This window comes from Martes martes, assembly GCF_963455335.1.
Source record: "Martes martes genome assembly, chromosome: 8".
Lineage (NCBI taxonomy): Eukaryota > Metazoa > Chordata > Mammalia > Carnivora > Mustelidae > Martes > Martes martes.
The window spans coordinates 120640140-120667166 of record NC_137895.1 but is presented as its reverse complement, the minus strand read 5'-3'; the positions used below and the strand labels follow the sequence as shown (position 1 = coordinate 120667166).

General features: G+C 38.4%; 1 protein-coding gene across 1 annotated transcript in view; it reads left to right on the top strand.

The window, feature by feature from the left end:
• The window catches only part of HACD1 (3-hydroxyacyl-CoA dehydratase 1), a 29801-nt gene extending 9328 nt beyond the window's left edge, over positions 1-20473 (top strand). The window contains exons 5-8 of the mRNA XM_080811353.1: positions 2849-2970; positions 6541-6719; positions 8227-8612; positions 14683-20473. Coding sequence (XP_080667479.1) covers positions 2849-2970; positions 6541-6719; positions 8227-8309 — 384 coding nt within the window. The 3' untranslated portion in view covers positions 8310-8612; positions 14683-20473. The remainder of the gene's footprint in view (positions 1-2848; positions 2971-6540; positions 6720-8226; positions 8613-14682) is intronic.
• Positions 20474-27027: the final 6554 nt, after the last annotated feature.

Genomic DNA, 27027 nt, shown 5'->3' with positions numbered 1-27027 from the left:
AAAGGGCTGGGTATGGATTTAAGTGTGATTGTACGTTGACTTAGTGCATTAGTAGAATGACCTTGAAACACAAGCAAACTAAATATGTATATCCATAATCTATTCTCCTCTGATGTTTCCCAGTTTTTAAAATGAATACTCATATTCTGTTATATAGTTAACTGAAAATTTTCTATGGATGTGTATTCTCTTTGATTATGTATTGAAGTTGCCACAATAAACAGTGTATTTTTCCTCATTTACCATGGAGTGTTGTAGCAACAGGCATAAAAAGCAAATGTAGTTCTGTAGATCTGAGCAAATGGGAAAGACTAAATGAAAAGTTGGAAGGGCTGGGGAACTTAGGGAAATTAGCATATTATTTATTGAGGCATGACAGGAGACAGACCTGAATCTAATTAATGGCTTAAACCCTTCTAGACAAACAAACACCATGCTCACTATGTCAAGACACTGGGCCTTTTAAACCCATGACAGAAACATTTCCCAGATGGGCCCTTCTGACCTTCTGACAGCCGCCGGCATCTCCTGTCTACTTGAGGACAGATCTCTGGCCTCCTTTCCATTCCTGAGATGCCTTTCTTGTCCCTCGTCTGCTTGAAATGATACCTCAACTCCCTTCCCTTGTCTGTGAGACATACCGGCCCCTGTCTGCGCGGGGACAGATCACTGCTTTTCCGCTCGCCCACCACTCTGCACGGTAGCTTCTCTGGACCGCTGTCTTTCACTCAACTCTCTCAGTGCACCTGGCCCCTCACGGCTGACCCGCTGGGCCCTGAGCTGTGAGTGCGTGCCACTCGGAGAGCCAGACTTTGTGTTCAGATTGCCACGTAGTTTAAAAGCAGGAGATCCCCATAAACAGAATAAAAGAAAGTCTATTCCAGACAGTGAGCGGATATAATAGCTGGGCTGGGACTACAAAGAGTCTGACGACTGAGGAAGAAGAAAGACAAGACAGGGTGGCCAGCATCCACTGTGGAGAGAAGTGAGAGAGGATCTGATGGGTTGCTAGCCCCCAAGAGAAAGAAGACCCATTGGTCTTTTTTTTTTTTTTTTTTTTTTATCCTTGCAAGGATCTCTGTATTAGTATTACTATTTAGTTATAGTTTCCCACTGGTATCTTTCTACCCCTCTTTAACTAACTCAGCCAACATTTATTGAGCGCCTTCTGTACACTTGACACTGTGCTCGTGTCTGGCTTTACAAGAGTGGATAGGGCCATTTCAGCTCTTTGCGTACTGGTTGTTGGGAAGTGGGCGCTGGTCATACAGACGTTGACTCATTCAGCAAATACTGATCGCACAACTGTTCTAGCCTGAGGCTGTGCTAGGGATCTGGCAGTTAATGATACGAATATAGTCGCTGCCTTGTGGATCCTGTAAGTGGGAGCAGCGGTAAACAAGTAGTTACATAAGTACAGTTGACCTTGAACAACCTGCGTTTGAACTGCATGTGTTCATTCATACTCAGAATTTTTTCTTTTTATAAATTTTTTCTGATAATTAGAGTACTATAAGTGTATTTTCTCTTATGATTTTGTTAATGACATTTTCTTTTCTCTAGCTTGCTTTATTGTAAAAATGCCATATATAATACATAGAACACACAAGATATGTGTTATTCAGCTGTTTATAGGTTACCAATAAGGCTTCTGGTCAACAGTAGGCTATTAGTTGTTAAGTTTTGGGGAGTCAAAACTTAAAACTTAAATGCAGGTTTTTTGACTGCACAGCAGGGATTGGTGCCCCAACCCCCACATTGTTCAGGGTCAACTGTAATTGTTTCATTCTGTTAGTGTTAGTGCTTTGAAATAAGAGACGAATACATATTACAGTGTACCTGTGGATTTAGCCTGACTGAGGGAGGGAAATCAGGCTTCCCTGAGGAAGGAGTGTGTGAGGAGAGCACTGATAGATACCCAAGAGTCAGGCAGACAGACTTCCATACAAACCAGCAGGTGTTATAGTACAGATATGAACAGGGAAAGTGAGCAAATTACGGCTCAGGGCGAAAGGAGGAATTTGGGGAAAGTTGTCTAGAGGGCGTAATCCTTTAGCTGTTTCTTAAAGGGTGAGAAAGGATTTTCCATGGGAACTAAAAAGGGAGTAAGTAGCATTATAATTGGAGGGAATAACATGTGTTAAGATGTAAACGTTCAGAGCATGTTATGGAAATAATAGTAAGTTGGTGTCACCAGGGAGAGATGGTAGTGGGAGGCTGAGAGATCGCAGATGAAGTTGGGAGATTCCTGAGCTCAGATTGTAGAGAACCTTGACTGTGATCGTCTTGTCCTGTTAAGGAATGGGGAGTCAAAGAAGCTTTTAAATCTCAGGATCACTGCTTCCAAATGTGTTCTGGTTTTGCATTGAGGAGAAGACTTACGTCCATGAGGAGAGCAAGAGTGGAGAGGCTATTTAGGAAGCTGTTAGAGTAGTCTGGATGGAGAAGATGGTGAGGCTCCAAATGCAAATGGTGGTCATAGGACAAAAGACGAGTGGACAAATGCAGTAGCTCGTACTGCAGTAGGCTGGGTACCATCAGACGACTGTAGAAAGTCGGAGTGTCTAATGGTTTCCATGCTGGTTTTGAGGGGGTGATGTTGTCACAGGATGGTTGAGTTAGCAGCCAGAACGAAGGCTAAGAAAGAGAAAGCAGTAGAAATGTGACCATTCCTGTGCCTAGGACATATTTGTGTGTTTTCATGAATTATGTAGTGGTGACTCTGTTTTTGTGTCTTGCCTCTGTCTACCCCTGACATTCAAAGACACACAGTAAAAAATGAGTATATCTTCATGGAGAAAAATGTTCAAGGTTAAACCACACTGTGGATTTCTCTGTGATTCTGCAGATCCAGAATGAGGAGAGCGTGGTGCTTTTTCTGGTCGCGTGGACTGTGACAGAGATCACTCGCTATTCCTTCTACACGTTCAGTCTTCTCGACCACTTGCCATACTTCATTAAATGGGCCAGGTGGCGTTGTCTTGCAGTTTAGTTTCTCACTAGTGCATGTGTGTTTTGTGTGCTGAGCTAACACTAGGGAAGGAAAATTTGTGTCTTAGCCCATGATGCCAGGATGCTGTTTTCTTGGCTACTAGCAGTGTTGTAACTTCAATTCTAAAGGCTTAATTTAATGATCAGAGAAAAATCATATTAATATATATTTTGAGTAGAATTAGTGCCAGACAAGTTGCATCAGTATCCTCACATAACCTGAATTGGTCATTCATTTTTCTTTGAAAGCAAAACGTACATTTTTTTGAATTATATTAGTTAAACTTCAACTCTGTGCCAAAAATATGGCATTTTTTTCTGCATGATTTAAATTATTTTGATAATTAAATAATTATAATATAATTATTGATAAAAATATAATTAATGATAAAATAATTTTGATAATTAGTATCTACAATCCTTTTTCATAACTCATATATTATACTTGTTGAAATATAATGAACTATAGAATATATTAAAAAATCCAAAATGAAGGGGAAAAAAGACCTTCTGAACTGCTTATAATCCTCCTCCATGAAGATAATCACTGTTAATTATATTTATACTCAGACTTTTTTTATATGCTTTTACTTCTTTTTAGACATTTGTGGCTTATCATTTTGTTTATTGAAATGCTTCAGAATTATAATTTGACCTTAAGCCTATTGTCTCTCATAAGGAGGCTGCGCTCCCATTTCTATGTTAGGTTGGTTTTATTCTTATCGTAACCGAGCATTTTTTCACTTTGAGCGATTGGGCCTTTCACACAGTTGGCAGTTTGTTGTGTTGCCGAAGTAATCCTAGAATGAATCTCAGTGCACCTTGAATCTTGCATGATGACCTCAGTCTTCTGGACCTCCAGCACCTTTGAAAATACTAACTTATGCAATAGTCTCTTCACTTGCTGTATTTGTAGAATTTATTTGAGAAAGATAATAGTCTTTAATGTTTCATCTGTCTGCCTTTCGGAATGCACTATGCATGTATTGACTTTCTGGAGAAGTTCAAAACATGTTTAAAATTGCCTTTTAGAAATCCTTTGTCAATTGAACTAATGTTAAACCAAGTACTATAAGACCTTTCAACTTTGAGATGTACCTGTTAGCATAATACATGTCAGTTGATCATAATCATGAGTAATATTTCATGTTAAAAATCTTAAAAGACTCCAACCATCTATATATATTTGCCAGCCTCATTAAAAAAACTTAAAATAACATCTGTATTTATGTTCAAATGTTGAAGTTGTCATTCTCAAATAAAACTTCACAGTAAGAATGGGTTCTTATTTATACATAGCTGGCCTACTGTGATGGTTTGAATATACTTCCATTCTACTTAGGTGTAAGAAGTGTTCCTAGAAAAACCCACCGAATAGGCACTTGTATGTTGTTATGTTTCATGTTAATTTCCATTTTAATCTCAAAAATGCATCCCCTTCAAAAAATTTTTAGGTAACAATTAGGAACCTTTAACGAGGAATTCTTTTTCTGAATAGGTAGTTAAATTTCTCATGCTGCCATCAAAACTTACAGAGTTGGTAACATGCAGTCTTTCTAAAGTACAAAGCCAGTAAATTATATCATTTGCTATCATTGCATTAAAAATAATCAGTGGCTGAAGGTTTCAAACTAGTTTAGTCTAGGAGTGATATGCTTTTTTCTGTTTAAGAACAATGCTTCCAGAAAAATCACTGGAGAGTCACATAAAGTTTAAAAACTCCATAAATAAGTTTGAATGTTTTACTTGAAAAGGGATATAAAATGTTCAGTTATATGATTTTTAAATTGAGTTAGGAAATTAAGATTAGAAAAGAGTGATTTAAATAATATATGAATAACTATACTACTAGTAGTAAGAAAGGAGATAGATGATCTACCCACGGCAAGGAGGAGATAAACAGGTACAATAAAAGGATCATTGGTCTTTCCATTCGCCACTGAATCCATTTTGGCAAATGATTCTGTTCCCACACCATGTCTTACCCGTGTATATCCTTGACATACAGGAATAAGGTGATTTTTAAGTTGTCTCCAAGTTTCTGTTGTACTGATAAATTTAACATTTCTTTACAAATATCTTAATGCCAACAAAATGATGAAATAAAGTACGGATTAGTTGATTTCTGTCTTTTTCCACCAACAATTTAACCTTTATTTCAGAAACTGCCTTTGAGAGAAATGATTTTCTTCAGTGGAGAAATGTTGTTGCCTTGGGTCCTTGAGGTTGTTCTTGCTGGAGGCCCACAGAGACTCACAGAGCCTTGCCCTCACCATAGGCATGAGTAATGGCTGGCCTACTGTGCATTAGAGACCTTGCCACAGCCCAAATGAACAAACTGTGATTTTGGATTTTGAATAGAACTTTCTTAGCTATTTTAAGCAAACTGTTCCTTTAATGTGGGACTTTTGGAAACAGTTTCTCTTACCTGTTCTGTTAAGAGAACAGTTTTAGATAATATATTCATTAGTAGTTCCTGATACTTCAGTATTATTTATATATTAGATATACCAAATATATGAATATGTATAAATATATATTTAGTAGTATTATGTCAGTTTTCTGAAATAGTAATTAACTCTCTTTTAATTAGTAGCCACAAGGGGTTTCCAAATGCTTCCAAGAACCACTTTGGTAATTTTGAGATTTAGATATAAAATTAGGATCAAAACTGGTCTTTTTTTTTTTTTTTTAAGATTTTATTTATTTATTTGACAGAGACAGTGAGAGAGCACAAGCAGGCAGAGCAGCAGAGGGAGAGGGAGAAACAGGCTTCCTGCTGAGTAGGGAGCCTGATGCGGGGCTGGATCCCAGGAGCCGGGATCATGACCTGAGCCAAAGGCAGTTGCTTAACCAACTCAACCACCCAGACATAACTGGTCTTTTAAAGCACAGCACGTGATCAATAAATGACTAGCTGAAGGGGGAAAAAACCCAAAAAACAACATTCAGTTTTGATTCCAGGTGTCAAAGAAGTTACCCTTACAATGCCTTATGATACTTATAGGTGCTTTATAATGTATTATTTACAACACTTACGTCCTTTACAATACAAAACTACATACATATACATTGTTAACACATATACCATTATTTCAGTACTGTAAAGTAAGTTGAATTCTTATTTTATTAAGATTTTGCCATCTAAAATGGAAATTGCTATGAGAAGAAAGGAGGATAATTAAAATGATAAACAAATGATTAAGGTGCCTGGGTGGTTCAGTTCATTAAGTGGCTGCCTTCTGCTCAGGTCATGATCCCAGGGTTCTGGGATCAAGCCCTGCATTGGGCTCCCTGCTCAGCAGAGAGCCTGCTTCTCTCTCTCCCTCTGCCTACTGCTCTGCCTACTTGTACTCTCCGTCTTTGTGTCAAATAAATAAAACCTTTAAAAACAAAAACAAACAAATGATTAAAATAGAAAAAAATTAACCTGTGAGGGGCACTGCAAATATGTGTATTTTTAAGTTTAAAGACAGTAGTAGCAAAAGAACGATAATGTCAAATCCAGTCATTATTTTAGAAAAATAATTCTCTGGGGTCTTTCTCCAGATATAATTTTTTTATCATCTTATATCCCGTCGGAGTTGTTGGTGAACTTCTTACAATATATGCTGCCTTACCATACGTGAAGAAGACAGGAATGTTTTCAATAAGACTTCCGAATAAATACAATGTCTCTTTTGACTACTACTATTTCCTTCTTATAACCATGGCCTCATATATACCATGTAAGTATATAGTCATTAGTATTTTGATTTAGCATAAGTAGTGAGTATTTTTGTAAAGTATGATCGCTAGTTTAATAAGCAAGGAGACGTGATGGCTTACAAATACATCAAAACCTCTGTTCAACCCCACATTTATTCATAATTTTAAATAATGGAAGAGTTGAGCGAGTCAAAAAGGACTCTCAAAGTTATAAGGAAAAAGGTAAGTAAATCAATACACAGATGATTGCTTTCTCAGAATCATTTAAACAGAAGCTGAATTACCTTTTTTTTTTTTTTTTTTTTTTAAAGATAGAGCACACATCAGTGAATTGTTTGCCAGCATTTACAATTATTTGTCTGAATATAAACATGTAGTCCCAGAAAATGTCAGGTCATTTCTGTCTAATCCTTGAGCATACACTTGGAAAAGTTATTTAGGAGTACTTAGACTTGTGTATGTTGCTCTATATACTAGAACATAAGGAAGCCGCTTTTCTTAAAATATTTTGAATAACTCAGCCCCTTCACTAATTTCTCATCATCTTTCAATAGTTGCCATGAGTTGGTGAAGCTCTACTCACTTCACTTAAATGCCAGTAGTGGTTGGTTTTGAGGTCAAATTTTTGATAGTCACTAGCAGGGAACAGGAACGTTTGTGAGGGGTGTGGATGAAGCTGGGTTGTGTGGGCTTAGATACCCACATATGTCCATGAGATGCCTCATGGTACAAGTCAGTGGATGGACCCGAAAGAAGGGGGCCAGGCAGTTTTCCTTGCACCGGAACATTCTGGCACATCGTCCCAGGTCATTATGAAGATATCTTTATCAAGATACTAAACTTCTAACTTTGCTAAAGAATCCCCAGCATTACAGGCATACCCCAGAGATACTGCAGGTTCAGTTCCGACCACTAAAGCTAATATTACAATAAAGTGCATCCAATGATGGGTTTTTTTGTTCGTTTGTTTTCCAGTGCATATAAAAGTTAAGTTTACATTATACTGTAGTCTCTTGTTTGTAATAGCATCACTGTGCACACCTTAATTAAAAAATACTTTATTGCTAATAAATGCTCACCATCATCAGAGCTTTCAGCGAGTCAGTACCGCTCATGACGAATACAATAATAGTAATGAAAAAGGTTGCAATATCCTGAGAATGTAACCCAAAATGTAACACAGAGACACGAAGTGAGCACCTGCTGTTGGAAAAATGGGGACAGGAAACTTGTTCTAGGCAGGGTGACCACAAACCTTTAGTTTGTAAAGATCGCCGTCAAAAGAGGCGAGCCTGGAAACCCCGGAGGCCTGCGGGAGGCCTGCATAGTGCGGGATACAGGGCACAGGGTGCGACCTACTGTGTGCGGCCTCTGCACATGCGCTTTCAGCCTGAGCTCTGGCAGCGTTGGGGGGCGGGCGGCTGCGGGGACAGACGCTGTTCTTGTCCTCAGAGCACCTACGTGGAGGAGGTTTCAAGTATAAATAATTGTCAACAGCATCCTCCTTTGTTTTCTTTTTTCCATTAGTGTTTCCACAACTCTATTTTCATATGTTACGCCAAAGAAGAAAGGTGCTTCACGGAGAGGTGATTGTAGAAAAGGATGACTAAACCATGCCCCCGAACAAGGTGCTTTTTCCAGAATAACCAGGATTACTTGAGTCCAAGTTTTAATAACAAGAATAAACAACTTTATGAAATACTACAGATTGTATGATTTCTTAGACTATAACGTGAGATGCGGTATTTGCCAATATCTGTCTTCACATTTTCTGGAAGAACTATGCAATATTTATTACCAACTCCTGGGTAGGTGATGATCATTAGGAAAATAATTGGGTGTATTACCTGGGGGGGGAAACCTTTTTAAAAAAAATTTCACTAATTTTTTGTTTTTGCAGCGTATGCTCCAAGGTTTTTTTTTTTTTTTTTTTTTTTTTTTTTTTTTTTTTTAATAAACATATAATGTATTTTTATCCCCAGGGGTACAGGTCTGTGAATCGTCTGGTTTACACATTTCACAGCACTCATCATAGCACATACCCTCCCCAATGTCCATTTCCCCACCACCCTCTCCCATCCCCCTTCCCCCCCGCAACCCTCAGTCTGTTTCTTGAGATTGAGTCTTTTATGGTTTGTCTCCCTCCCAATCCCATCTTTTCATTTTTTCTTTTCCTACCTCCCCCCAAACCCCCCCACCTTGCATCTCCACTTCCTCATATCAAAGAGATCATATGATAGTTATATTTCTCCGATTGACTTATTTCGCTAAGCATGATACCCTCTAGTTCCATCCACGTCGTCGCAAATGGCAAGATTTCATGTCTTTTGATGGCTGCATAGTATTCCATTGTGTATATATACCACATCTTCTTTATCCATTCATCTGTTGATGGACATCTAGGCTCTTTCCACAGTTTGGCTATTGTGGACATTGCTGCTATAAACATTCGGGTGCACGTGCCCCTTCGGAGCACCACGTTTGTATCTTTAGGATATATACCCAGGAGTGCAATTGCTGGGTCGTAGGGTAGCTCTATTTTCAGTTTTTTGAGGAACCTCCACACTGTTTTCCAGAGTGGTTGCACCAGCTTGCATTCCCACCAACAGTGTAGGAGGGTTCCCCTCTCTCCGCATCCTCGCCAGCATCTGTCATTTCTTGACTTGTTAATTTTAGCCATTCTGACTGGTGTGAGGTGGTATCTCATTGTGGTTTTGATTTGTATTTCCCTGATGCCGAGTGATGTGGAGCATTTTTTCATGTGTCTGTTGGCCATCTGGATGTCTTCCTTGCAGAAATGTCTGTTCATGTCCTCTGCCCATTTCTTGACTGGATTATTTGTTCTTTGGGTATTGAGTTTGATAAGCTCTTTATAGATTCTGGATACGAGCCCTTTATCTGATATGTCGTTTGCAAATATCTTCTCCCATTCTGTCAGTTGTCTTTTGGTTTTGTTAACTGTTTCCTTTGCTGTGCAAAAGCTTTTGATCTTGATGAAATCCCAATAGTTCATTTTTGCCCTTGCTTCTGTTGCCTTTGGCGATGTTCCTAGGAAGAAGTTGCTGCGGTGGAGGTCAAAGAGGTTGCTGCCTGCATTGTCCTCAAGGATTTTGATAGATTCCTTTCGCACATTGAGGTCCTTCATCCACTTTGAGTCTATTTTCGTGTGTGGTGTAAGGAAATAGTCCAATTTCATTTTTCTGCATGTGGCTGTCCAATTTTCCCAGCACCATTTGTTGAAGAGGCTGTCTTTTTTCCATTGGATATTCTTTCCTGCTTTGTCGAAGATTAGTTGACCATAGAGTTGAGGGTCTATTTCTGGGCTCTCTATTCTGTTCCATTGGTCTATATGTCTGTTTTTGTGCCAGTACCATACTGTCTTGATGATGACAGCTTTGTAATAGAGCTTGAAGTCTGGAATTGTGATACCACCGACTTTGGCTTTCTTTTTCAATATTCCTTTGGCTATTCGAGGTCTTTTCTGGTTCCATATAAATTTTAGGATTATTTGTTCTATTTCTTTAAAAAAAATGGATGGGATTTTGATAGGGATTGCATTAAATGTGTAGATTGCTTTAGGTAAAATAGACATTTTCACAATATTTGTTCTTCCAATCCATGAGCATGGAATATTTTTCCATTTCTTTGTGTCTTCCTCAATTTCTTTCATGAGTACTTTATAGTTTTCTGAGTATAGATTCTTTGCCTCTTTGGTTAGATTTATTCCTAGGTATCTTATGGTTTTGGGTACGATTGTAAATGGGACTGACTCCTCAATTTCTCTTTCTTCTGTCTTGTTGTTAGTGTAAAGAAATGCGACTGATTTCTGTGCATTGACTTTATATCCTGACACTTTACTGAATTCCTGTATAAGTTCTAGCAGTTTTGGAGTGGAGCCTTTTGGGTTTTCCACATATAGTATCATATCATCTGCAAAGAGTGATAGTTTGACTTCTTCTTTGCCGATTTGGATGCCTTTAATTTCTTTTTGTTGTCTGATTGCTGAGGCTAGGACTTCTAGTACTATGTTGAACAGCAGTGGTGATAACGGACATCCCTGCCGTGTTCCTGACCTTAGCGGAAAAGCTTTCAGTTTTTCTCCATTGAGAATGATATTTGCGGTGGGTTTTTCATAGATGGCTTTGATAATATTGAGGTATGTGCCTTCTATCCCTACACTTTGAAGAGTTTTAATCAGGAAGGGATGCTGCACTTTGTCAAATGCTTTTTCAGCATCTATTGAGAGTATCATATGGTTCTTACTCTTTCTTTTATTAATGTATTGTATCACATTGATGGATTTGCGGATGTTGAACCAACCTTGCAGCCCTGGAATAAATCCCACTTGGTCGTGGTGAATAATCCTTTTAATGTACTGTTGGATCCTATTGGCCAGTATTTTGGTGAGAATTTTTGCATCTGTGTTCATCAAGGATATTGGTCTGTAATTCTCTTTTTTGGTGGGATCCTTGTCTGGTTTTGGGATCAAGGTGATGCTGGCCTCATAGAATGAGTTTGGAAGTTTTCCTTCCATTTCTATTTTTTGGAACAGTTTCAGGAGAATAGGAATTAATTCTTCTTTAAATGTTTGGTAGAATTCCCCTGGGAAGCCGTCTGGTCCTGGACTTTTGTTTGTTTGGAGATTTTTGATGACTGTTTCAATCTCCTTACTGGTTATGGGTCTGTTCAGGTTATCTATTTCTTCCTGGTTCAGTTGTGGTAGTTTATACATCTCTAGAAATGTATCCATTTCTTCCAGGTTGTCAAATTTGTTGCCATAGAGTTGCTCGTAGTATGTTCTTATAATTGTTTGTATTTCTTTGGTGTTGGTTGTGATCTCTCCTCTTTCATTCATGATTTTATTTATTTGCGTCCTTTCTCTTTTCTTTTTGATAAGTCTGGCCAGGGGCTTATCAATCTTATTAATTCTTTCAAAGAACCAGCTCCTAGTTTTGTTGATTTGTTCTATTGTTTTTTTAGTTTCTATTTCATTGATTTCTGCTCTGATCTTTATGATTTCTCTTCTCCTGCTGGGTTTAGGCTTTCTTTGTTGTTCTCTCTCCAGCTCCTTTAGGTGTAGGGTTAGGTTGTGTATTTGAGACCTTTCTTGTTTCTTGAGAAAGGCTTGCACTGCTATATATTTTCCTCTCAGGACTGCCTTTGTTGTGTCCCACAGATTTTGAACTGTTGTGTTTTCATTATCATTTGTTTCCATGAATTTTTTCAATTCTTCTTTAATTTCCTGGTTGACCCATTCATTTTTTAGAAGGATGCTGTTTAGTCTCCATGTATTTGCGTTCTTTCCAAATTTCCTCTTGTGATTGAGTTCGAGCTTCAGAGCATTGTGGTCTGAAAATATGCAGGGAATGATCTCGATCTTTTGGTACCGATTGAGACCTGATTTATGACCCAGGATGTGGTCTATTCTGGAGAATGTTCCATGTGCACTAGAGAAGAATGTATATTCTGTTGCTTTGGGATGGAATGTTCTGAATATATCTGTGATGTCCATCTGGTCCAGTGTGTCATTTAAGGCCTTTATTTCCTTGTTGATCTTTTGCTTAGATGATCTGTCCATTTCAGTGAGGGGAGTGTTAAAGTCCCCTGCTATTATTGTATTACTGTTGATGTATTTCTTTGATTTTGTTATTAATTGGTTTATATAGTTGGCTGCTCCCATGTTAGGGGCATAGATATTTAAGATTGTTAGATCTTCTTGTTGGACAGACCCTTTGAGTATGATATAGTGTCCTTCCTCATCTCTTATTATAGTCTTTGGCTTAAAATCTAATTGATCTGATATAAGGATTGCCACCCCAGCTTTCTTCTGATGTCCATTAGCATGGTACATTGTTTTCCACCCCCTCACTTTAAATCTGGAGGTGTCTTCGGGTCTAAAATGAGTTTCTTGTAGGCAGCATATGGATGGGTTTTGTTTTTTTATCCATTCTGATACCCTGTGTCTTTTGATTGGGGCATTGAGCCCATTAACATTCAGGGTAACTATTGAGAGATATGAATTTAGTGCCATTGTATTGCCTGTAAGATGATTGTTACTGTATATTGTTTCTGTTTCTTTCTGATCTACTACTTTTAGGGTCTCTCTTTGCTTAGAGGACCCCTTTCAATATTTCCTGTAGAGCTGGTTTGGTGTTTGCAAATTCTTTCAGCTTTTGTTTGTCCTGGAAGCTCTTTATCTCTCCTTCTATTTTCAATGATAGCCTAGCCGGATATAGTATTCTTGGCTGCATGTTTTTCTCGTTTAGTGCTCTGAATATATCATGCCAGTTCTTTCTGGCCTGCCAGGTCTCTGTGGATAGGTCCGCTGCCAATCTAATGTTTTTACCCTTGTATGTTACAGACTTCTTTTCCCGGGCTGCTTTCAGGATTTTCTCTTTGTCGCTAAGACTTGTAAATTTTACTATCAGGTGACGAGGTGTGGACCTATTTTTATTGATTTTGAGGGGCGTTCTTAGCATCTCCTGGATTTTGATGTTTGTTCCCTTTGCCATATTAGGGAAATTCTCTCCAATAATTATCTCCAATATACCTTCTGCTCCCCTCTCTCTTTCTTCTTCTTCTGGAATCCCAATTATTCTAATGTTGTGTCGTCTTATGGTGTCACTTATCTCTCGAATCCTCTCCTCGTGTTCCAGTAGTTGTTTGTCTCTCTTTTGCTCAGCTTCTTTATTCTCTGTCATTTGGTCTTCTATGTCACTAATTCTTTCTTCTGCCTCATTTATCCTGGCAGTGAGAGCTTCCATTTTTGATTGCACCTCATGAATAGCTTTTTTGATTTCAACTTGGTTAGATTTTAGTTCTTTTATTTCTCCAGAAAGGGCTTTTATCTCTCCGGAGAGGGTTTCTCTAATATCTTCTATGCCTTTTTCGAGCCCGGCTAGAACCTTGAGAATTGTCATTCTGAACTCTAGATCTGTCATGCTACCTATGTCTGTATTGATTAGGTCTCCAGCCTTCGGTACGGCCTCTTGTTCTTTTTTTTGAGGTGAGTTTTTCCGCCTTGTCATTTTGTCCAGGTAGGATTTGCTTTCTCCTGCTGTGGAATTCCGCTGTTCTTGGTGACTGAAGTTGGTTTTGAATGGTTTCTTGTTGATCTTCTGGGGGAGGGGCCTGTTGTAGTGATTCTCAAGTGTCTTTGCCGCAGGCGGAATTGCACCGCCCTTGCCAGGGGCCAGGCTAAGTAATCCGCTCGGGTTCGCTTTCGGGAGCTTTTGTTCCCTGAGCGCTTTCCGTAGAGTCCGGAGGACGGGAATGAAGATGGCGGCCTCCCAATCTCTCGGCCCGGAGGAGCCGAGAGCTTGGGGTTCCGCTCCTCAGTGCGCTCTCAGAGCAAAGCGCCCAACAGTCCCGCCTCCCTGGCTTGCGGTCGCGCCTCGAGGAAAGCAGTCAATTGTTGGAGCTGGAGAAAAGCGCCGGGTCGCTTTTGTCTCCGTGGCCTCCGGCCGCGCTCCGAGCCCACCCAGCCTGCAACCGGCACAAGGTAACCCCGGGCTTAGAGCTCACTCCTTGGCTTTGTCGCTATAGCCGGCTTCCCCGCTCTAATACCTGCGAGCTCTGCGGCACTCAGACATCCCCAGTCCTTCTGTGACCCTGCGGGTCCTGGGGTTATGCTGACCCCGCCTCGGTTTCCCCCCAGTTTAGCCTCTGGAGCGATGTCTTCCAGTGGAGCCGACTTTTAAAAGTCCCGATTTTGTGCTCCGTCGCTCCGCCGCTTGCCGGGTGCCGGCCCCTCCCCCCGGGGTCTATCTTCCCGTCGCTTTGGATTCACTTCTCCGCAGGTCCTACCTTTCAGAAAGTGATCGATTTTCTGTTTCTGGGATTGTTGCTGTTCTTCTCTTCGATTTCCCGTTGGATTTATAGGTGTTCACAATGGTTAGATAAGCTATCTAGCTGATCTCCTGCTACCCGATGTCGTCTCAGCCTGCTACTTCTCCGCCATCTTGACTCCTCCCCTGCTCCAAGGTTTTTAAATCAATATTTACAAATTAGTTTAATGATTTAACATTATGATACTTGCCGGTGGTATTTATGTGATATTTATAAATGAAAGTAAATGCAGAATTATAATAACATGTTAATAATGTATTGGTATTTCCTGAACCCAAGATCTGTTTCTTACAAGTTATAAGGCAGTTGATTAATAGTTATTTTGGGAAGCATGGACATAATTTGTTTTGATAGGACTTTTGATAGAGATAAAGCAGCTGTGTAACAAGAATATTCAAGTAGATATCACAATTGGAAAATCTTCTTTGGATAAATGTTTAGGCTGTTAAAATTACATGTACTGCTAAGCAAAGTTATTTTTATTTGCATTAACCTTCAAGGACAACCTTTTCAACTATAAGGATCTTAAAGGATTAGAAAGAATAAGTGTATACTTTGTCTCACTTGTGAAAAAAGAATAACATTGGGTCTGATTATAATGTTATAGTCAGAACTCTGGCTGAGAAAGTCTTCTCTATACCTGGAATCATCTAGTAAAAATCATGTTTTGATAATCCCTTGTGGGACTTAGGTAATGAAAAGTTTGGCATATGACATAACAGACTCATTTTATTCTGAATTCCATTGAATTTCAAGCAAGAAGTCTTATAATAAACCTCTTGTCCATGTGTTAGTAGATAATAGATAGACCATGTATTCAGTAGATAGTAGATAGATAGACTGATACTTTAATACTGCTTTTAATTCCTAAGGAAGCCCTTTAAATTTTTTCCCCTTACATTAAGGTATGCTGCTTTACTGACCCTGTTTAGAGAGAATATTAGATGTGTGACTTTAAAAGAAAAGGGTTGCGGGGTTGTTTGTTTGTTTTGTTTGGTTTTTTGCCTATTGCAGATATGGAGGTGGAATTTTGGCTTTCAGTGTTCTGTACTGATTGTGCTTGCAATCATCATGTAACATTACACTTTTCCAAACTGTTTTGTGGTACCACCTCAATTTTCTTCATATGAAGATTTGCAGTTCAGAATCATTTTGCAAACTTTCATTTTAGGTAACATGATTTTCAAAAGGTGCTATTTCCTTTATTACATTTTAACATATCTCTGCAGCTGAATGTTTTAACGAGCACTGTGTGTTCTATGTATGAGGTTACTAATTCTCCAAATGCAAATGTTCATTCTGCCTTTACTCTGCTTGATCTGTTTTTATCTTGAATTTTTATATGGGAGAAATTTCTGGGGAGTTTTTCCCTTTGGTGCCATAGCCTAAGAAGTTCCCATACATCTTGATCCTGTCAGATGCCTGTCTTATGAAAAGTATTTTAAATGCTGTTCCTAAAACTTGTGTTAATTCAACCTGTACTCCCTTTAACTCTTTTTTTCGTTTAGTTGTGGCGTATCCCGAAGTAGGAATTGTGATTAACTTTAATAAAAATGAAATGCGTCAAACTATTATTTACTGACCTTTGTTAGCATGGTATCCCTAAACTTTAGAGTTAGTCTGTCTTCAGTATCTTCGATATTCAACTAATTCTAAACTGTCCCTTGGGTAGAAAATAAAGTGTTTAAATCAGAGTTTGATTTGAAAGAGAAAGTATTTGAAATTCCTTTGCATTTGTTTCCTGCGCCTGCATCTTTTGGAATTCTCCCGAAGTCTTCCCAACTTTCTTTTTCCATTAGGCAAACCAGGACATGAATCAAACAGAACTTCCATTCAGTCCTGTAGACCTTGGCATTTGAAAAACATATGCCAGGAAATTATGATACTAGCTACTTTCAATTATATTTAATAACATTCCACAAAATTCTGATTGTTTTTCTTTTTTCGTAGCTTTAAAGATTGATATATAGTATGTACAGTACATGCAAGTCCTTTTTTCTTTTATTTTTCATAGCCTTAATCTGATATTAATACAATATCCCTGTTATAACTTAATTTTTAGAAGTATGCCAAAATAAAACATAAAGTCATTTTCACCAAAAGCTTTTATTGCTTGACCTCTGTAGATTCTCAGGTACATTACTATCTCATCTTTGGATTTGTAAGCATCTGTTTGGTCTGCCACTATCTCATGGTTTCTGATGAGGCATCGCAAGTGAAATGGAATCACACAGTAACCTGTGTGCCAACTGTGCCAACTGTGTGCCGAGGACTGTTGAGGGGAATTGGCATGTTTTTCTTATCATACCTCTCTCCACCCTACATGGTAAGACTTCTGACATGGCTAGGAAATCACATTGAAAAATAATTACAAAATGTCTTGCATTGGTAATCTGATGTGGTAGGATTTTTTTGTTACTTATGTGTATACAAGTGTATCGTCACCACTAAATGACATTCTGGTTTAAAACTTTTCAAATAGACTCAAAATCAATGATAGATATGAAACTGTTAAAATAAATTATTAAGGCACAAGAAAAGGAAGGAAATAACTATAAGAAAAAAATAACTATAAAAACCAGCATTTGAATTATTTTTCAAATGAATGTGTAATACGTAGAAGTATTTTTCATTAACCTGTATGGTGATCTGGAATATACATGTAGCTGATAGAGGAAAAATAACTGTTTTGTAATTTCTAGTGTAAAGGCATTGAGTGGAATTGAAAATTCAATTTGTTCGTATTTTTAGTCTAGATTTCAAAACAACTGAAATAGACATAAGTCGTTCCTCCAGATCTGAAGCTTAAAAATATGTTCTAAAGTTTTTAGATTTTTTTAGCATTCCTATTAGCAGCTTTAAAAAAATATTTTTAGCATTTTTTTTCTTGAAATAATTTTAAACCTAATAGGAAAGTTGCAAGAATGCTAGATAGTCTTCCCTTGAATTCCTGACCCCTAATACTTTGCCCCTTTTGCTGTAGTATTTCCTCTCTCTCCCTTCTTCCCTCACTCCTCCTCTCTCCGTAATATTTTGTGAGCCATTTGATGAGAGTAAGTTGAAAACATTCACTTATGATGACTTCACTGTATGTTCCCTAAGAACAAGGACATCCTCGTACACAGCCACAGCACAATGACCCAAATCAGGAAATTCGCGTTGATAGAGTATGTTTCTCTCAACTTGGACCTCACACAAACCTCCTCAGCAGGGTGTTGGGAACAAACCACAAGCACGTTCTGGGCAAGATGCAGTCCCGGTTCGGGCGTCACAGTTCCTTGTCACCTCTTCCTGTCTAGAGTGACTCCCTGACTTTTCTTCATGCTTCATGACTTTGACATTTTCAACAGTACAGAGGAGTTCCTTTGTAGAAAGTCTCTCAATTTGGATTTGAGGTTTCCTTGTGATTAGATTTAATTTATGCACATTTCAGCAGGAATATTGATTTGTTTCATTTGTTGGGGATATTAACTTCAATGTGTTAGGGTTTCAGTTTTTTTAGTGTTTTGGTAGTGGGGTAACACACAGGTATTTTAGTAATAGAAGGCCTATTGGTCTGGTTCTGTGAAGTTAGTCTTTGAAATCAGGCACTGGGATTTTTTTTTTACCTGATTAATATGCATGTCCTCTGATATATGAAGGTTGATATCTTTTTAAGTCCTTAAAAAATACTATATTCTTTTTACACATGCAATTTCCAGGCATATTATTAACTCACCTTTATATTGACTTTAATGGCCCTAGACTATAAATCTCTGTGAGTAATTAATGTACTTCAATTTTGCTTCAGATTTCTTAACCATAGCATTCTGTCTATGCTGTTATATTCTCTTACCGTGTTATCCTGCTATACTAAAATGCTAACTGACACAAGATTGAGATTGCTGTAAAAATTAATTTTATTTCTTGATTTATGGTAGCGCCTTATCCCTATATTTTAAAATTCAGTTTGTACAGTTGAGAAGTAAAAAGTATCCTTCAATCCACTTGACGCTTTGTGGCTTTACTTTGAGGATAGAGCCTGCAGAAAAATGGTTTTCAGAGCACAGTTTTATGAGGGTCAGCTAAGATCCCTGACTCCCCACCCCTCCACTGCCCCCCCCACCAGTAGAGAGGGTATATCAGCGGCCTTGGGGCCAAAAGTCTGCATTTTTAGCAAGATGGGAGACAACCCTGGTGCAGGCGACTTAGTTACTGCATCACCTTGGAGGAACGCTATGGAAGGAAAGCATCAGCAGGTGGAGGGAGAGGTCTTCTCAGAAGTGCCCTCTCCATGTACTTCATATCACTGAAAACAACATTCCTACGTCATTCTGTATTGTCTCCAATCAATGACCACCACAGTTGGAAGTTTATACAAATGAAAAACTTGAAAACTGAAAATGAAAAACTTGAAAAATGAAAAACTTACATAATATGAAGAATTAAGACATTCTGTGTTTTTTTAAGCATATATTATTTTATTCCCATACAATTGCCCTGTCCATGCACTGATGTAGTACGTATAGAACATAAGACAGGTCATGGTGGTAACATCCAGGGTAGCAGGTGTTTTTGCTGTGCTGAATTTAATAATAGGAGATAAATGGACATCATTACAGTTAGAAACTATGTTATAAGATTTCAGTATAGTCGTATTGTTAAGTGAAGAGAACTTCTAGTTTCTTTTGTAAATCAACCACACACATACACACAAAGGAATATATTCAAGATTGTGGAAAATGTATATGTTCCTATTTTTAAGAAATATGCATGACAGAAAGTAATTATCATTTGCCTGAATGATTTGTAATTCAATCATCAGTTGACTAAAATAGGTTTGTGCCTAAATGAAAATGTTCAGAACCTGGTTTTTATTGAGTTAAACTTTAACTGAACTTCATTAGAACCTTTACAACAGAAATTAATCTTAAGAACTGAGGAAGTGGAAAGACTAATTTACAGTAAGTGTGCTCAAAAAGAAAAAATGACTTTTGAATGGTTTTCAGTTGGGAGAATGTAGATTTTTGAGCATCAACTATTCTTTTTCAAAGACACAACTTTATTTGTAACTTGAGTGCATAAGCATTTTCACCAGAGTCTGGTGTTACTTTTTTGTTTCAATTCCAAAATTAACATGATTTATATAGAAACCGATTTTATAGCATTAAAAATGTATTACATCTTTTAATGAAAATTAAAATTTCAGAAAGCTCAGACTTTCTGGATACTCCTTTTTTTGGTAGAAGAGTTGCTACTCTCTATAGTCAGTAGTGTGAACTACCAATTGATAGGTATCAAGAGTTAGGTATGATCATAGATCGAAAAAGACTTTAAAATTATTTTGTGAGAATGTTGGTTATTTATTTTCATTTTTTAAAGAGTTTATTTATTTATTTGACAGAGAGAGAGAGAGATCACAAGTAGGCAGAGAAGCAGGCAGAGAGGGGAAGCAGGCTCCCCATTGAGCAGAGAGCCTGATGCGGGGCTTGATCCCAGGACCCTGAGATCAGGACCTAAGCTGAAGGCAGAGGCTTAACCCACTGAGCCACCCAGGTGCCCCGAATGTTGGTTATTTTTACACGTTGTCCATGTTCATAGTTACAAGGCAGTTTTGGTTCTGGAAAATTCCTAATTTGTTATGCTACAGTTATCTGTTTTATGTAAATTAGTCACATAGTTTTTGGGAAAGTATGTTAAAAATGTTTTCTGTGAATTAACCTTAGAGGCATATATGTACTGTAAGCACTCACTGAATTTCCTTTCTTTGAAATAGATTTTTTTGTTGAGTTAATGCCAAAAGAAGGAAAGAAATCATTACCACATTTATTTTCAAGTTTTGTGGGATGAAGCCTGAGTTGTTTTAGAAGCAACTCAGGTAGTGAACAAAGTAGATATGTCTGCAGGGGTAAAAAAAAAAAAAAAAAAGGTACATGGATTTATTTCTTGACACAAACAAAATAAAAAATTATGACAATACCTTAGGATATTGTTGTTTGAGTCTGATGATCGATATTTTAAAGTTCTATCTCATCAGCCCCGGTCAGTGGTTTTCTTAAGCTTCAGAGTCCTCTTTTTTTTTTTGTTTTTTTTTTTGTTTTTTTTTGTTTTTTTTTTAACTTTTTATTTTATTTTTTTTTTAATTTTTTATTTATTTTCAGCGTAACAGTATTCATTGTTTTTTCACCACACCCAGTGCTCCATGCAATCTGTGCCCTCCCTAATACCCACCACCTGGTTCCCCCACCCTCCCACCCCGCCCCTTCAAAACCCTCAGGTTGTTTTTCAGAGTCCATAGTCTCTCATGGTTCACCTCCCCTTCCAATTTCCCTCAACTCCCTTCTCCTCTCCATCTACCCTTGTCCTCTATATTATTTGTTATGCTCTACCAATAAGTGAAACCATATGATACTTGACTTTCTCTGTTTGACTTATTTCACTCAGCATAATCTCTTCCAGTCCTGTCCATGTTGCTACAAAAGTTGGGTATTCGTCCTTTCTGATGGAGGCATAATACTCCATAGTGTATATGGACCACATCTTCCTTATCCATTCATCCGTTGAAGGGCATCTTGGTTCTTTCCACAGTTTGGCGACCGTGGCCATTGCTGCTATAAACATTGGGGTACAGATGGCCCTTATTTTCACTACATCTGTATCTTTGGGGTAAATACCCAGCAGTGCAATTGCAGGGTCATAGGGAAGATCTATTTTTAATTTCCTGAGGAATCTCCACACTGTTCTCCAAAGTGGCTGCACCAGTTTGCATTCCCACCAACAGTGTAAGAGGGTTCCCCTTTCTCCACATCCTCTCCAACACACGTTGTTTCCTGTCTTGCTAATTTTGGCCATTCTAACTGGTGTAAGGTGGTATCTCAATGTGGTTTTGATTTGAATCTCCCTGATGGCTAGTGATGATGAACATTTTTTCATGTGTCTGGTAGCCATTTGTATGTCTTCCTTGGAGAAGTGTCTGTTCATATCTTCTGCCCATTTTTTAATATGATTATCTGTTTTGTGTGTGTTGAGTTTGAGGAGTTCTTTATAGATCCTGGATATCACTGATGAATATGGATGCTAAGATTCTCAACAAGATCCTAGCAAACAGGATCCAACAGCACATTAAAAAGATTATCCACCATGACCAGGTAGGATTCATCCCTGGGTTACAAGGATGGTTCAACATTCGCAAATCAATCAATGTGATAGAACAAATCAATAAGAGAAGAGAGAAGAACCACATGATCCTCTCCATTGATGCAGAAAAAGCTTTTGACAAAATCCAGCATCCGTTCCTGATTAAAACGCTTCAAAGTATAGGGATAGAGGGAACATTCCTGAACTTCATCAAATCTATCTATGAAAAACCCACAGCAAATATCATCCTCAATGGGAAAAAGCTTGCAGCCTTCCCATTGAGATCAGGAACACGACAAGGATGCCCACTCTCACCACTCTTGTTCAACATAGTATTAGAAGTCCTAGCAACAGCTATCAGACAACAAAGAGAAATAAAAGGTATCCAGATTGGCAAGGAAGAAGTCAAACTCTCTCTCTTCGCAGATGACATGATTCTTTATATGGAAAACCCGAAAGACTCCACCTCCAAACTACTAGAACTCATACAGCAATTCAGTAATGTAGCAGGATACAAAGTCAATGTCCAGAAATCAGTGGCTTTCTTATACACTAACAATGAAAATACAGAAAGGCAAATTAGAGAATCGATTCCATTTACTATAGCACCAAAAACCATAAGATACCTCGGAATAAACCTAACCAAAGAGGTTAAAGATCTGTACTCGAGGAACTACAGAACACTCCTAAAAGAAATTGAAGAAGACACAAAAAGATGGAAGACCATTCCATGCTCTTGGATGGGAAGAATAAACATCGTTAAAATGTCTATACTGCCCAGAGCAATCTATACTTTTAATGCCATTCCAATCAAAATTCCACCAGTATTTTTCAAAGAGCTGGAGCAAATAATACTAAAATTTGTATGGAATCAGAAGAGACCCCGAATTGCTAAGGAAATGTTGAAAAACAAAAATAAAACTGGTGGCATCACGTTACCTGATTTCAAGCTTTACTACAAAGCTGTGATCACCAAGACAGCATGGTACTGGCATAAAAACAGACACATGGACCAGTGGAACAGAGTAGAGAGCCCAGATATGGACCCTCAACTCTATGGTCAAATAATCTTTGACAAAACAGGAAAAAATATCCAGTGGAAAAAAGACAGTCTCTTCAATAAATGGTGCTGGGAAAACTGGACAGCTATATGTAGAAGAATGAAACTTGACCATTCTCTTACACCGTACACAAAGATAAACTCGAAATGGATAAAAGACCTCAACGTGAGACAGGAATCCATCAGAATCCTCGAGGAGAACATAGGCAGTAACCTCTTCAATATCAGCCACAGCAACTTCTTTCAAGATATGTCTCCAAAGGCGAAGGAAACAAAGGCAAAGATGAACTTCTGGGACTTCATCAAGATAAAAAGCTTCTGCACAGCAAAAGAAACAGTCATCAAAACAAAGAGGCAACCCACGGAATGGGAGAAGATATTTGCAAATGACAGTACAGATATTTGCTTCAGAGTCCTCTTTAAAGAGAGTAGAGATAGTCTGAGTTGCAAATGAGAGAGCATCTGTAACTGTAGCAGAGTCTGGCAAATATAAATGATTAAGTGTTGGTGCAAATGACAATTCGCTTTTAGTGGTTTTGCAGCAACAGTATTGTGCCAGGTGAAATTGCTGCAATTGTACCAAACCCTCTTGTTTCTTGAGTAGAGTTTAATATCACTGACAGAATTGTTTTGGTTAAATTTTCTTTTCCTGAGGCACCTGGGTGGCTCAGTCGGATAAGCATCTGCCTTTGGCTCAGGTCATGGTCTCAAGGTCCTGGGATCGAGCCCCATGTTGGTGTTGGGCTCCCTGCTCAGCGGGGAGCCTGCTTCTCCCTCTGCCTGCGCTCCCCCTGCTTGTACTCTCTCTCTCTCTCTCTCTCAAATAAATAAACAAAATCTTAAAATTTTTTCTTTCCCATATATTTTTCTTTTTTTTACCGGTTTGAAAGATGACTTATATTTAATGAATTTTCTTATCTGAGTTGGAGACAGAAGGACATTGTTTCATTTAATAGAAGGGTGGAAAGGAGCTACCTATAAATTGATCTTTGTTAGGATATATGTGGTATCCTGATGGGCATGTCTTACGATAGTGAGTATTTAAAATAAGGCAGAAGCTGTGGTGAGATTTGTTCAGCCAGCCTTGCCCCCCCAGGGAAGGAGGAGGGAGACTCTGATCTACCAACAGGAGACCCAGGGCTGAGGGCATGGGACCACTATCTTTACAACAGGAGAGCCTTTTAAAGAATTCCATATGTCAGCATTTATTAATTTGTATGTATGGTATTGCCTTAAGAATATAAAAGTTTCATAGGTTTCTCAAATGAAGAATTCCTTAATCAGAATATGATGAAATAATTTTATTCTGAAATGCCTCATTAATCTGCCATTGTTAGCAATAAGATGATTTTCCAAAAAACTTAAGCTCATCTTCAGAACCCATTTAGAAAAATTAGATGTAAATCTTTGCCATCCTAAATGGTGTGCAAAATCTAGATTATAAATTAACTTCTGTCATTTCAAATCTGAAAAACTAGATCAAATTTGCTATAAATGAAGTCATATGGTCCAGTTGTTATGGTTTTAGATGAGTCAAGTCACTGGTCTTGGAGAGACCATGCCAGCTTACATTGGCTGCTCAGAAATGTCAAAATTCAATCACTACAGAATGATGCATGGTAAAATATAAATTTATCTTCACTTTTTCCCTTGTTCTAATACTTTGGGCATTAATAACAGCTGGGTACCTTTTTAGACCTTTATAAAACACACTCACTCTTCCCCATTACACCCTTCCCCCACATGCACACATGTGTGTGCACATAGATTGTTAAATAAATGCAAATAATCTATATATTTTGTTTGCACATTTTAGAGAGTTGTATGTATATATATATATGCATGCTATTTCATCCTATGTATTTCTCCATTGATGTACATTTTGTTTATAGTTTATAAGTACACAAACATAACTATCATAATTAAATGGTAATGATGGTAATAGTAATATCCGTATATAACAGTCATTGAAATTTATTTTGTACCAGACCATGGGCTAATTTACCTCACTTAAAAATAACCGATCGGGAGGGAGACAAACGATAAGAGACTCTTAATCTCACAAAACAAACTGAGGTTGCTGAGGGGCAGCAGGTAGGGAGAGGGTGGTGGGGTTATGGACATTGGGGAGGGTATGGGCTATGGTGAGTGCTGTGAAGTGCGTAAGCCTGACAATTCACAGACCTGTACCCCTGGGGCAAGTCATACATTATATGTTAATAAAAAATATGTAATACAAAAAAATTGCAGATCAATCTTCCTTGTGAACATAGACACAAAAATTAGAATATTAGCAAACACAATCCAGAAGTATGAGTGTGTGTTTGTGTGTGTGTATATTTTACAATAAGGCATCATTTGGATGATCCTAGGAGCATAAGTTTGATATAAATATATATCAAATATGTATTAAAAAACAAGCAAATGGGGTATACACTATTATAATAAACACTTTACCAATAAAGGATTAGTCTCAGAGAGGTTAAGCAACGGGCCCAAGAACATTGCAACTTTGTGTGCATATGTACACATAAGAGTCTCCCAGGTGTAAAATTGTTAGGTTAGGGGGAACACCCACTTTACATTCTGTACATGCTGCTAAATTGTGTTCCCTAAAAGCTGTTATCAATTCAATCCCAACTGCAAGGTATGAGAGCACCTGTAACCTCACATTCTTCCGTGCTCTAATGCGAATCTTCATTTTTGCCAATTCATGTGCACCTGTGTATTAAAATTGCACATATTTTCATATGTTTAATGGTTATTTGTATTTTTTCCCTGTGAATTGCATTTCTGTGTTGTTTGCCCCCATTCCATGGAATTGTTAGTCATTTTCCCTGATGTGTCAGTGCATACATGAGTCATCAGTGTTCTTTCTTTAGCATACATGCTGCTTTCCTTTGAGTGTTTCTTGTTAGCGTTGTTTATGACGGCTTTCACTTTACGGGATATTTAAATTTTTATGCAAAAAACCTGCCAGCCTTTTCCTCCGATTTTACGTTTTGCTTGAAAAGATCTAGACACCTCAAAATCTTAAGTACATTTTCCTTTCTTATTCTTTCCTGGCTTGTGTTAACTTTGTTTTCATTGGAAATGTTGAGTGTTGTGGTGTAGGGTAGGAATCTAATTTTATTCTTACCTGCCTGAATTTCACATTATTCTAACAGCACTCACCGAGTAAGACCTGTCTTCCTCTCACCAGAGTGGAATGCTGCCTGTGGCATATGTCAGGGGAACTTTTCATTTCAAGGTTACTTGAATATACAATACTATTAGGGGACAAGGGAAGTGTCTTGCACTTGTCACACACCCAGGGGATTTGCACATTTAAGTTCCCGTTCTTGACTCTCCTTTTGTCTCCATGTCTCTTCAAATAGAAGCATGAATCTATTTTCATTCTAAAACTGAAATATTTGGTTGGGGTGTGTTTTGTGTCTCAGCCTATTGGTTGTGATGCCTTTGGCTGGAGATGCCTGGGACAACACTCACCGGGGCCCTGGCTGCTCATGGCGAGTGCCCCACCCCCCCAACCTGCCCCACATGCATTTCCCCCCACCAGGGCCCATGTTGTGGCTGACCCAGGCCTTGGTGTGCTTGTCAGGGTTGCAGGATGCCCCCAGCAACAACCATCAGGGAACTTTGGAAAAACAAGTTTTGCTACTCAAGGTCCTGGAGGGTATATGGCAGGTCCAACGGCCACACGGTGAGGTCACAGAGAGGGAGACCATGGGGTTCTGTCTTCATGGGGTCTCACGGTGGAGGACCTAGGGCTTTGAGGACTCGCTCTTTATCGGTAAGTTGAAGTGTAGGATTTAAATGGCAGGAAGGGAGAAGCAGGGTCACTCAAGTGGTCGGTTACCTAGACCACCCAGGGCTTTCTAAAAGGGGAATTCCCTGGCTAGGGCAGCCCAGTCCCTTGGCCAGGGCTGCAGCTGGCCATCTGTTTATTCGAGATGGATCTTTGAAATGGAGTCCACCGCCTTGAAAATCCTAACATCAGGCACTTATATTACAATCAGAAATAATTCCTAGGAACTTACACTACAAGGGAAGATAGGAAAAATCCATTTATGACCTACTTGTTGATTACTTTTTTTCTTCCTGTAGGGCCAGGCCTCAATTAAAAATGGCACGTTTGGCCACTTATGAATCTAGAGGGAAGGAGAACCGCTCATGTAGAATTTCTTACCTTTCTGTGGGCTGTGTAGAAATCCTTTAGTCAAACAAACAGCATTTTTATCCAGAGTCAACAATATGGTAGATTTTTTTTTTAAGGAATATGATTTTAAAATTAAATTCTCTAC